Consider the following 13493-nt stretch of genomic DNA (forward strand, 5'->3'; position numbering starts at 1 on the left):
AACATTGCACAATTCGAGAATGTTTTCTCGTATTTTTAAGATTTTTTTACTACAGTAACATTTTTATTATAGGCGTCAGATTACTCACAGATATAAGGCATGTACGTATAATAGCACTCGGAATACACATTTTTTTTACACTGAATAATAATTAAAGTTACAAGAATATTCATCTCAAGAAAAACTTTTTAACAAATCATTTTTTTTGATTTGACCATAATTCAAAAATAAAATATCTCAAATTATATTATGACACCAACGCCTAAAGCAGGCAACGGCAATGTTTCCAATACTGAAATACAAACTCTTCCGTTGATAGGCACGCATCGATGAAGACTAAACTTAAGTATATCAAATGCTAAGGTTGACCAAAAAAGAAACGATTTGTTAAAAAAAATACTTGAGAACAAATTATAAATGCTTTTCAGACAATATCATACACGGCTACTTTTAATCATAACATAGTACATTTACAAATAAAAAGATTTAAATATAACAATAACTAAAATGAAAGTAAAACATTTAATTACATGAGCAAAATGTCCTCATAAATAAATAGTTCGTACGTAATTAAATTATTATTAAACGACAACTTACAAAAACAAAACAAAAAAAAAACTATTTTTTTTAATATATTTTATAATATTTAACTAAAAAGAGTGGGCCTTGGAGTTCCGATTTGGGCCGAATTTCAGATCTTACTTCAGAATCAATTAATTAATTTAAAAAAAGATCTAATAAGAATCCAATTTATTATTAACACTATAAACTATAATTTTCTAATTTAGTGGATTTCGACAGACCATTAAAAATCGTCTAAATAAAAATTAGTTACTATTGTACATCACTATTTGTCAGCTACTCATATAAAATGACGTCACAAGTTTTATTAACACAAATATTAAATTTAACACATACTGTTAAACTATATTTATAGGCCGTGACACATACATCACAATTAGTATAAAGCTGGGTTTGCACTAGAGATGTGCGAGGAAGCGTAGTGAGGGATGTATTTTTTTACGACTCCCGCTCTAAGGAATGTTATACTTGTGTCGCGGGGGGGTTTTACAAACATACAACTCATATGCACAAAGACACCCAGACTCAGGACAAGCATTTGTGGATCACACAAACGCTTGTCCTACACGGGGATCGCACCTGCGACACGTCGCGCTCAGTGGGTTTGGCGTGATGACCTCAACCACTCGGCTTTCCGTGCAGTCGACGTGTCGATGTGTTTGTAAAGAATCAGTCATCGATCGGTCTGAATAGTATCGGTCAGCATAGCTCTGATGGAAACGGCTTAGCGGACATCCTCACACGATTCCATCGCCCATGTCTGGTGGAAACACAGCTTTAACGAGACCAACCTCCATCCCATAAAGTAAATTCTGTAGTTGCACGATGAAAGCGAGAGAATGCACTACATTCTCTCGCTTTCATCGTGCATATCGGTAGCACCCTTCCACAAATGCAATGATTTTGCTTTAAGAGGTGGAGGAAGGCAGTCAGACCAAACCATGATATTAATAAGCTCATTTGTTTTAGTTACCAATATTGAGTGTTGTAGCATTAAGGAAAAGTTAAGCTATACCATTTAAAACAGCTAACGTTTCATAATATGGTCTCATCCCTAATTTAATATCTTTCAAAATGAGTTGATAAAAAAAAATAGCACTAGAATGTCATAAAATATCATTTGAATATCGCACGATATAATTTTTAATAAAACCTTTTCAGATTTAGTCAACATTGTTTAATCATTCAAATACAACAGTTAAAGTCTTTCACTCATTCATAACGCGAGAATTACTTCTCATTCAATTTATCATTCATTCAAAAGTATTCGATCAAGTTGGTTTTTAATGAGGTTAATATAATTTAAATAAGCTGTAAATTATTTATCGGAATGTTCGAACATTTGCAATGTTGTCACAGTACAGACTTTAGGCAGTATTAATAGTACACAAGCATAGCCGTCCTACCTTTTAAAATAAGTGTACTTGTGGGAGCTAGACAACGCTCTATACCGTGTAGCTTGCTATCTCTTTCCCACTATTACTCCGTCTTACATTAAGAGGCGGTGGAAGGCCAAAACATTGAATAGGCCACATTGGACAGAAGCAGTTATATTCAGTACATTATTTAATAGGGAACGAATTAATATGGAATGTATTCACTGACTATTAATTTATTATATTCAAATACAAGGTGAGTTTTGGAAACTCATTGTTATTTACGCCCATTTTTTTAAATAATGTGTTGTTAGTCCGCGTAATTAAATTTGAAACTTAAGTGTGGTAAATAAGACTCATTTTCGCGTGCTATAATAACGGTTGAGTTTTGTACATTTTCGAAACATGTCAATGACTAAGTTATTGCACAAATTATAACACACATATACTTGTCCTACGCGAGGATCAAAGTCGCGCTTTAATAGGTAAATCATGTTTAAGAATCACTAATCATTGGCAGTTAACAATTAACAAGCCCGTAAAAGACACACGCTGTAAACTTTAACGATCGTAGAGATTACAAATTTAATGAAGATCTAATCCGCGTTCACTTCAAAATATATTTCTTATTCAACGATTTTGATGTTATATTTAATGTACGTATTTAATATTCATACACAATATATTAGGTTTTTGTTTATTTAAATTCATTCTGTATTTCAAAGGCGAAACGGCAATGGTCCAGCTTCGCATAGTAAAAACAATAGAAAACGTGAATCGGAATACTATTGCAGAGTAAATTCTTATTACAATGACAGTAGGTACTGATTATTATATATGAATTTGAATGCAATCATTGTGAACATTTTAATATCGCTTTGCTTTTACAACGCAATACGACTGTCTACTTTATTCCCTGAATGATAAGGTTAACATTGGAAAACATAACAGATATTTTGACATGTCATTTAGTGCTATGCAAAATGCAACCTTGCTAGTAAAAATATGAATGTGACTTTAGATTGAAACTATCTGAAGGGCACGATGTAACACACTTGATCATTTAAAAATTACAATTTGGATGTAGTTATATGAAATAGAACCAATTTAAACTTAATCAATAAATGATAAAGTATTTATATAGCTAAAACCGTTCAATAGATTCACCAAACAAAATAAATTTGTTTCATTCTGATCTTGGTTCTTTAACACATAACTACATCCAAACTACGTTTTATGGCTTAACATAACCGTATATTGAAACGCTAAACAATTTTAAACCACTATACTATCTCTATCACTTCAAGGGGTAAAGTAGCGACAGATAGCTATTCGTGCCGCGAGAGAACCTCATTGGATAGTTATTACGAAGTTCTTATCGTGGGCTAAAAACATTAGGTGTAGCGAGGTCCGAGGTAACTTAAGAACGTGTTAAAATTGTGTTTCGTTTCAGCATACAGTGGTAGGAACACAGATATAGACATACAATAGATGAAACAGGTATCGCTATTTGTATTGAAACAAAGCGTGTCGACTTTTTGACCACAGGATTTACGCATAATATAACTTTAAAATAATTTACCTGTGATAGGAAATATGCCTGCTTGTATGCTTCTTGCCTTTGGGTACTCGAAATTTTTGGGCTATTGCAGTTAATTATCCCGCAACGAGGCATTTTTTTAGATCACGCGGTCGTCCGGTAACAACAACAAACGCCCAAGGACTGTGAGTAGCGGCGGCCAACCTCGACGCTTGGTCGGGGTTTGGACACGTAAAGTACGTGCATTTGCGTCATCTATTGTTTATCTACGTCTATGGGTAGGGAGGTTACTTTAGCACTATCGTGTGTGTTGTCTATAAGTCCTTTTGCCGCGTGTCAGAGTACATCGGCACCTGTTTGTATTCCGGGAAAGGGTACAGGACCAAGTGGTCAGCCGTCTTGTACCACGGGATCAGGCCGTTCTGAAAGGATAAGCGTTATTTTGTCAATTAAAACTGTTGTTTATGAGCCGTCTACACGCACGAAAAATGCGGTGTTACTTCGCTCTGAGGCGTTTCCTTGACAATGTTTTTCCAATGTAAAATACAAACATTCCATCAGTATTTTCTTATGACGTTGTCACATTAAAGTATCGACAGTAAACCGACTTTACAGACAAACGATTTTCTTTTTCATTCAATTTGTTACAACTTACCAAGTTAGTTCTCTTATTAGTCCCTCGACCGTAACCATTCCAATGGTTGCCAGCGATGCCGATTAGATCGCCGACCTACAAACAAAAATCAAAATATAACATAAATAAAAGAAAAACTTATCTACTCAAAAGTCGAGAACGACTTACTTTGGTTGCGATGGAATTGTTAAACATTTAGGGTAAGTAGATAATCATAAAAAAAGTGGCTAATTGTTACGGTTTGTGAGTTTTCAGTGCTGCCATAGGTAATCAAAACGACATTTAAAATTAATTAAAATGATCGGGTTTTCTTTTATCTTTTTCGATTAAAAAGTCTCGGTGCAATCGTTTCACACCCCTAAATTGATTGCATAGATCTTTTAATACAAACTGTATATCCTAAATATGACATGGTCTTACCTGGAACGCGATATCCTGGTAGTTGCCATCATTGTGCATGACGGCGATGCGGTCGTGCGCGTTCTGTCCGCCGAAGTAGTAGATGTCGTCCAACGAGAAGAAACTGTCCGACGCGTCCACGCGGTTCGTCTGCATCATCTCGTAGGCCACGCGACCCACCTGGAGGTCAAATTATAAATATTTAGAATCAATTAAAATTCGGGAAAGGAATAAAGGAAAGTTAAGCTTTATACATTAAGGGTTGTAAAAGAACAAAGTTATATTTCAGGGTTGGCTGACTAAAAAAATTATCATGTTTTATTCTGTCAATCTTTTTTTCACCAAATTTTGACGCAAAATAATTTTAATTAAAGAAAACAGCCGATGTTATAAAACTTTAAATAGCACGTAACACAACAATCGGTTATCATCCTAGCATAAAGTGATAATAAACCTTCAATTATGCGTTATAAAGTAGAAACATGGCACAGTATGCTTATAAACATTTATTTTCTCAAATATTTGTGCGCCGGAAACGGAAAAATATTATGGAGCGAAATTTTTGTTACATCCCAATTACTATATTCTTACAAATAAATATATCTTTATCTTGATCTGAAATCAGGAGTCTGTGAGTCTCCCACCACCGCTTAACAGCAAGTACGTATGTACCCTTCAAGACGGCTAGTGCTCTGTCTTCACTTACGACTGCAACAATCTTACTCGAAGATATGGTACTTGGGTTTACACCTTTACCCTCCCCCCTTTCCTCACCTGACTACTGAAGGTGCAGACGAGGTAGTCGCACATGGCCAGCATGTGCAGGTCCACGAGCAGGCCCGTCAGCGACAGCGGCGTGTAGCGCCGGTGCGTGGCCGCCGTCTTAGCGATGGACGCGTCGCCCAGGAACGTGTAGCCCGGGTACTTCGAGCGGGCGTCTTCTAGCACCTGGGATCATTAAAATTATGATATCAGTTGTTGAAGTTTGTTGATAAAATGTAATATTATTATGCTTAACTATAAAGGTCCCACTGCCAGAATCAAGTACACGTAAGACGTTCCAGTTTAATTCGATATTGAACCAGGTTTAGATCAGGACGTTTTAAAAGCTTTTTTGTTCAACCTATTGCCTAATTGAATTTAGTTAAAAGTCGTGCAGAACTGGCGCTAATGCCACGAATCTTGCTCAAGCAGAAGAAGAAGCTGGTTTAGTCACTGAAATATCACATGCCCCACGTGCCCTCAGTGGTTGAAGTTATTAAGTGTTTGACACCAGAAATCAAATGATGTGTGTGAACGTATCAGTGTAGTAGAGTATTCTGCAAAACGACACTAGAGCCACTCAATCTTACTTGGGTTGGATAGTACCATTTTAAGACCGAATTGAGGACCAAATCAATCAAAAACAGAACTACACCAGTTTTAAACGTTGAAATATCACCAGTATATTGTATTACTCACGTTAGCATCATCAGTGGCGAGATATACGCGGCGGACGGCGACGGGCCGCGTCAGCTCGAGCTGGTCGTAGTAGTCCTTCACGTGGGCCATATACTCGTGGATGTGGTGGAACGCTGCCTCCGTACCCACTTTATCCGTCCGCCTTATGTGGACACTAGAAGACAACGTGTAAATGTTAGAGAAGTAAGTAACCATCGGCTTTTTCCCAACTATGTTGGGGTCCGCCACCAGTCTAACCGGTTTCAGCTAAGTACCAGTGTTTTACAAAGAGCGACTGCCTATCTGACCTCCTCAACCCAGATACCTGGGCAAAGCGATACCCCTTGGTTAGACTGGTTGTAAGTAATATAAAGGTGGTGAATACTATTGTATTTTAACCTTTTAGTGATGCATGATGTGGTGACGGTGCGACCTCTGTTTGGGACAAAAAATTAAGTGTTTGGGACGGATACGGATGGTTTTAGGAGAATATGATTATAAAACTAAAATAACAATATTTCTGTATCATATCAATAAAATACCTAGAATAAGGTTTCGTTAACTGTATGTAACAAATAAATTGCTTAGAAAACAACTGTACTTCGCGTCAATAAAAATCTCGATCAAGCGGTGCAAGCAATAAAAAACTATTATCACATAACCAGCGAAGGTATTATACGGTAAATAAAATTTAAACAATACTAGCACCGACAATAAGCCTCGGTAATGCGCCATAAGGAAGCAATGTACGCAAAAACAATTAATTTCATACGATATACCGATTAACGACACCATAAAAGTAGGTATAATGGAAACTGCATGCTCGCCGTAACTAATTTTGTTGATGGTATGTTTGCCGGTTCGCATATTCCGAAAGATATACGCCTCAGACTATGACAATATTAATTATAAACTTGCAATTATTTCATGATCAATTTTAAGGGTGAGTTATAAAGATTATTTTACAAATATTAATAATAATTATTGACCAAATATTAATTGTAGTGCCAATACCTACCCATTTAATTATTGTATGCTTATTAGGCAGGACATATTGATACTCGAATATATTGTTGAGATCTGTTACTTACATATGCCCACAATAAAGATACTTTGACTTTGACTTTGACAAACATATACTTGACGAAAACTCGGACATTCTCATTCCTTGTTAAACAATACAAACTTTTTGAGCCCACGGTATCTTAACTAAAAAACATTGCCTTCTAAAAAAATGACTAGTTCTTTAAACGTAGTTTTTTTAACCTGCTTACTAAAACTTTACCATACAGAAAATGATTAATCCTAAATTGATGAATTAATGTGTACTTACCTACGTTTTTTGACTAGAACTTATAGCACACTCACCCAACAATAGGCGTCTTGAAGTTCATCTTCGCGATGGTATCATTAATGGCCTTCTGCATCGCCTGCCGCGGCTTCAGCACGTACTTCAGCATCTGACCGATCCACCATGATGATGGATCGCCGTTGAATCGCGTTATCCTGTTACAATATGAAAAATAGCATTGTTATCATTGTTAAAATACTTAAATACGGAAACGGACAGAAGCTTAGGTATCACTTGATCCTAAAACTTTCTGTGATTAACAACTTAGGTAATCATTTTAGTCTGTAAATGTCCTTGCAAATATCTTTTTTTTTTATCTGGATAAAGGCATATTTTCCAATATTTCACGACGCTCTTAATAAAAATAACATAGTCATAATAATAACAACATACAAACGATCAAGTTATTGAATTACACATAAAACAAAATAATTTCACACCTGCGAAGTATTAACTCAGTTAACATTAAATAATTTATTTAATAAATTGTTCTTACATATGATAAAGGTTAGGTTACGGTCGTAAATAATAAAAATACAATTTAATTACTCACCTATGCGCTAAATCCTTAGGTATTGCCAGTGGTAAAAACTTAGGTTTCTGCGATATTGAGTCTATGAATGGTAGGGATACCACTTTAGCGTCATACGTCACTGAAAATAGAAAAAGATATATATTAGAAAAAGAGAAAAACAGCAAGAAGAATTAAAGAGAAGTAAATACTTTAGAACGAAAGCCTGAATACAATAGGCTGATATTAAAAGTTGTGACCAAAAAATCTGTACAAATGTAAGGCACAAACCTTGCTAGGAGGCTACCACATTACCATACATGGTCGAACCAGATGAAAACGCTAAGAATCAGTGTATTTGGGAATTCACACTCACAGGGAACGTAACCTATATCTTAAGTTCAATTATGGAATGTTACGTACAGTAATTTTTCGGTCACAAATAAATACACCACAAAAGGAACACATAGACATTACAATATTTAATAATATACCCCGAATACACCTACCAACGTACAACTGTGAAATATATTTATGTCTATATGATGAAGTGTAGAATGAATTATAGTATATAGTACACGAAGAGTACAGTATATAATTTAAGTCGAAACCCAGTAAGTGCATATTGCAATAAATTGATATATTCTATAGTAATATTTGTTCTAACTATAACAAAGAGTATAGTATAATAGAATAGTTTTTAATTGTTACATTATAAAGCCTCGTTCTCATTAATGCCGGCCGGATCACACAAAAAACAACAAAAAAAAAACAAATTCTATTCTTTAGTTTTCAATAGCATATTAAAAAACAACAATATAGATTGTGTAATACATATAATTGATTTTAATAAAGTATTTATAAATAATATTGTGTAAATTTAGTTTCAGTCTTTCATAAAGATTTAAATAAAACAGTTTCAACTTTAAGATGTAAGTATTAAGGAATGCAGCGATCGGCCTTTGTTTCCAGAACATTCCAAAGTTTGATCGTTCTCTTTCCGATGTTTGTTGAATGTTCGCAGAAGCACTCTCATGATCTTATTGTGATTGTAACCCGAAATCCGTGCATAATGAAAACGAGGTCAAATTAACCCACGATAGTGCAAAACAGAGAGGAGAAAAAATTAATTTGGAAAGAAAATTTAATAAAAAATAATTTTACGTGAGAAATTCGTTTCCAGCAACTTTCGAATTCCTTCCGGACATGATTCGAAGTCTGTTCGATTTGGATTACACATCCTCATCATGTCTTCGTCTAGTTTTTAGCCCAAGAAAATAATACCAACATTAGTTTTCCGTTTATATTTAAGCAAATCAGCTCAGTTCAGATGTTCTTATTCAGTCACGAAATTGCTTTAGGCTAAGCACGAATAAGCTTTTAATTCACTTTTCATTTATAAGCTGTTTTATATAAAGTCAATAACGGCTTTGCCTATCCTTAAAAAATCTTCTAACCATTAAAAAAAATGGTTTAGGAGCTTTCCCATCCAGACATTACAGACAAACTTTTTTACATGTTTTAGAGGAGCAGAAAATATTTAATAAATCATTTGTCATACCCGGCCGGCATAATATGAACGTAGGTCTCAGAGACTACAGTGTGCAGACGAGAAAAGTAGTTCAAAATGTATTACTGTTCAAAATATCCTTTTTCCTGCATATTGCACCTTCACCGGGTATGTTTGGGTCACACTCATGATCACTGAATATATTCCAAAGATATTTTCTAGCGAGTTTCTTTTTGTCTCCGGAAAGAAAACATTTATTATTTTAAGTAGGAACATGGTACTAAAATTAAAGTTATTAAAACTGTTCACGATTGTCTAAAACTTGGAAGACAGCAATGGGAATGGATAAAAAAACAGGCCGTTTTTTCAGGCACTTTTAAAACGTTATAGTAATGAATCTAGGATACAAATACAGGTGATATTTTCGTCCTATTTTATCTTCCAAGAAGCAAAAATGTAGGGTTCTAGAATTTATTTAATATTTAGTTTAAGGCGAATGTGACATAGATAGCCACCATGTGTGACTAATCATTATTAACGGCTAATTCTATTCAAAATTCGTAACTGTACAATGGTTTCCTTAACAATACTGATAAGTCTTATCGTACTGCTGAAACATTATTTCGAAATGTCTGTGTCTAACATTACAATAAAACAATAAATTGAATTAAGACTATCCTCTCTCTGGGTTTTAATCTTTGAATAAACTTAAATCTAATTCACTCTACTATCTCATTCGAGGCCAAATGCCGCTATCTTACAGAGGTGGAGAGCGGCATCAAGTCAAGTATTGCTTTAAGGGGTGGTAGTATGCCCCAGGTTTTCCAACCGACTTCAAAAACTATGAGGTTCTCAATTCGCCTGTATTTTTTTGTTCGTTACATCGAACTGGATGTACCGATATTGTGGATTCATTTTTCATTTAACTTGAGATAGCTGTCATTGAATCCCATACATCAAGTTTAATTCAGTGGCTTATTTTTGTAGTTAAAAAAAATATTACAACATTTTTTGGAGGAAGTATTTACCTGGCCACTGCACGACTTTATCGTCATACGCGCTGGTACAACTATCCGATATGGGCTGGAAGACGTAGTCCCAGCCCTTGTTGTTATACCGCCAGCCCTTAGAGTTGAGGATCAGGGTCCTCTCGGTGGCGTACGCGAAGATCAGGCAGTACACTATGTGGTGGAGCTGGCAACCGAAGCCGCAACCCTGGTGGGAGAAAATAAATGGGAATATTAGGCTAACTTCAAGGGAGAGATTTGTATGTATGTAAAATCTCGGATAAACATAAAATATTTTTGACTTTCTTGGGAATATTATTGATAATAAAATCTTTGACTGGTCTACATATCTTGGCTGGGCAAATTAGTTGTGCAACCGCCTTTATTTAATTGGTTCGGAAATTGTTGTACGTAAAAATTAACACGTCTTCTTTAGTTTAGTATGCCGGTTTTTCAAACCAATCAGAGAATATGCGAAAAGGGTAAATAATTCACAATGTGCAACTATTTATACGGAAAGACCTTCAGTAGATTTTAATATAAAACTGAAACTCAAATATTCTCATAATAAATACAACACAATTCTATACGCACTTATGTAATCCTAATATTTAAATAAACTAACTTTGATATGGCTTTACAGATAAAGTCAATCTAAACTCAGAATTTCAACAATAAACAAATTAGTTTTGCTAGTGACTTTTTATCAACATTACTTATTATAAAATGTCGTTAACCTTTCCATTTAATCTAATCCGATTATACATAGTTTTGTAACGACGTATGTAAATTAAACAAAGTTATCGTCGATTATTAAATAACGCAACGGGTAACGCGTATTTATCGGGGTTGCACGACTAGTTTCGGACCCAACCGGTCCTTAATCATAAGCTGACGCGGCGGCGGGGCGAGTCGAACTAGTTACCGATTCTCATTATAATGAGTTCAATTTTAGTTCAAAGATATAGAAGTGTCTAAAAGAGTTGCAATGTGATAAAAAATATACTTCATTGAAATAACTTAGTAAACAACTAAAATGTATTAAAACAATACGTTTTTGCTCGCGGCTTTGCCCATATAGATGACGGATGCGTCAAAGAGAGTCCTGAAAAGTGAATCGACTAGTTTAAACGTAACAAACCAAAGGGGCAGGTATATTCGTTTAAAAAAAATCCTATGTGTTAATCCAGGTTAAAATCTGTGTACCAAGTTTCGTCTAAATCCGTTCAGTGGTTTTTGCGTGAGAGTAACAAACATCCCTGCATACAAATAGCGATTTGCAATATTAATAGTACATGTACAGTTTCCTCATTTAGCTGGTCCCCGACTTTTCACCTCATACATGCAAATCATTGCACCGTGTCGCCGTGTCGTTTAGCGTGACGCCGTGAACCGAGACAGTTCAGGTCCGGCTCGCGTGACAGAGTCTCGCTAACAGCCACCGGTGTTAATTGCTGCGCTAACGACGGCTGCGTTTAGTGTAGTGTACTTAGCGTAGCTATGTACTAGGTGTGAATCGGAAAACTTTTGGAAAATAAATGTATGCAGTTAACATGAGAGCGATGTTTTGATGGCAGCTGCTATCTGCTTTGGGGGTATTTTTTAATGATCTTAGCTCACACACTAGGAATCTTGCCAGAATAAGTTTTTCTAAATCATATGTAACATTAGTGATAATGTTTGATAATAGATCTATACAGTTAGCCTTAAAGTTTTGACTGCCTCCTGCTTCTTTTTTGGCTATGAAGTTTTGGGTGTACGTAATTAATTAACTTAATCTCAGACCAGGAATAATTCGGAAGAAGTTTAAAATAACATTAAAATAGGAAAAGATCTTGGACTTTAAGAATATTTTTAAGATTTTATAATAACTAGAAACGAATATGAATGTAAACTCAAGATTGTAATAACAACCATAAGAATTAATTTCCGACACTTTTACAAAAAATCCTGTTAGTTATTTTTATTGAAGTTTACTTCTCCGCCTCTTTCTTTGTATGAATGAACACTCTTTTCTGACATTACGAAAGGTCAGAATAATTCTTTTGTTTTATACATAGCTGTGTTCATAGAAAAGGTCATAAAAATTAAAAATGCTCGTAATTACATGACGGAATTTGTAAGTAGTATTCCTTTGAATTAGCAATTATTCATAATATGGAAAAATAATATGATTCTGCATAGCCCAATTGAAATGCTTTGGATAAATTATTCTGAAGGATAAAATTGTCAGTTTTACATGTCTTTTTTGATAGCTGTAGTTCGATATACGTCTATCTGACTACGCCGAGGAAGGATATTACCCTGATTATTTTGTTGCATTTAGGAGCGATAGAAGGTTGTCAAATTGTCCATCAAGTGAAGAGCAAGATGTTACGTTACGTTACTCATCATTTGCCTAGCTTTTTCCCAACTATGTTGGGGTCGGCTACCAGCTTAACCGGTTTCAGCTAAGTACCAGTGTTTTACAAGGAGCGACTGCCTATCTGACCTCCTCAACCCAGTTACCTGGGCGACACGATACTCCTTGGTTAGACTGGTTGTCAGACTTTTCAAGCTTCTGACTACCTGTAACGACTGTCAAAGATGTAAGAATAACAGCCTTCCGTTACGTTACTATACAAAGTATATTCGATTTCATGCTGGAACATGGCATACTAGTTAAATCCTAAATAACAAATTAGAATAACCTCTTCACTTCACTTTTATTCTTTACTCAAAAAGCAATGAAAGTGTTGATAATTTATTCAAAGAAAACAAGTTTTGAAAGAGAGATTTTTACCGATTACTTAATTTTAATAGTCCAGTGAGGCAATAAAGCAAGTTTGATTAAACTGCTGCAGACATTTTTAACAAAAACTCGATTTCGAACAATCGAAAGCATGTCCAATTGTTTTTGAATATATTCAATTCACGCTATGGTAATTGCGATAAACTTTCATCTGAACCTTATTTTGGTGTGATATCATCCGAAATTGTTCTTAGCCGGCGTCAAAAGAGGAGGAAGTTCTTTAATGAAATAAAAAGTTTTAATTTAAAGAAGCTCCTTTTGCAAGCTCTTTTGAAACCCCGTTATTGTAACGAAAGAACTCCGATTGGGTCCGAAAGAAGTTGGGCTAGAAGTTATCAAAATAAATAATTAT

General features: G+C 35.0%; 1 protein-coding gene across 1 annotated transcript in view; it reads right to left on the reverse strand.

The window, feature by feature from the left end:
• Window positions 1-1176: 1176 nt before the first annotated feature.
• The window catches only part of LOC113503692 (alpha-(1,6)-fucosyltransferase), a 35869-nt gene continuing 23552 nt past the window's right edge, over window positions 1177-13493 (reverse strand). Inside the window, exons 6-13 of the mRNA XM_026885753.1 lie at window positions 10372-10558; window positions 7876-7975; window positions 7340-7477; window positions 5993-6146; window positions 5306-5479; window positions 4553-4711; window positions 4154-4228; window positions 1177-3920 (exon numbers count right to left, since the gene is read on the reverse strand). Coding sequence (XP_026741554.1) covers window positions 3813-3920; window positions 4154-4228; window positions 4553-4711; window positions 5306-5479; window positions 5993-6146; window positions 7340-7477; window positions 7876-7975; window positions 10372-10558 — 1095 coding nt within the window. The 3' untranslated portion in view covers window positions 1177-3812. The remainder of the gene's footprint in view (window positions 3921-4153; window positions 4229-4552; window positions 4712-5305; window positions 5480-5992; window positions 6147-7339; window positions 7478-7875; window positions 7976-10371; window positions 10559-13493) is intronic.

This window comes from Trichoplusia ni, chromosome 20 (assembly GCF_003590095.1).
Source record: "Trichoplusia ni isolate ovarian cell line Hi5 chromosome 20, tn1, whole genome shotgun sequence".
Classification (NCBI taxonomy): Eukaryota; Metazoa; Arthropoda; class Insecta; order Lepidoptera; family Noctuidae; genus Trichoplusia; species Trichoplusia ni.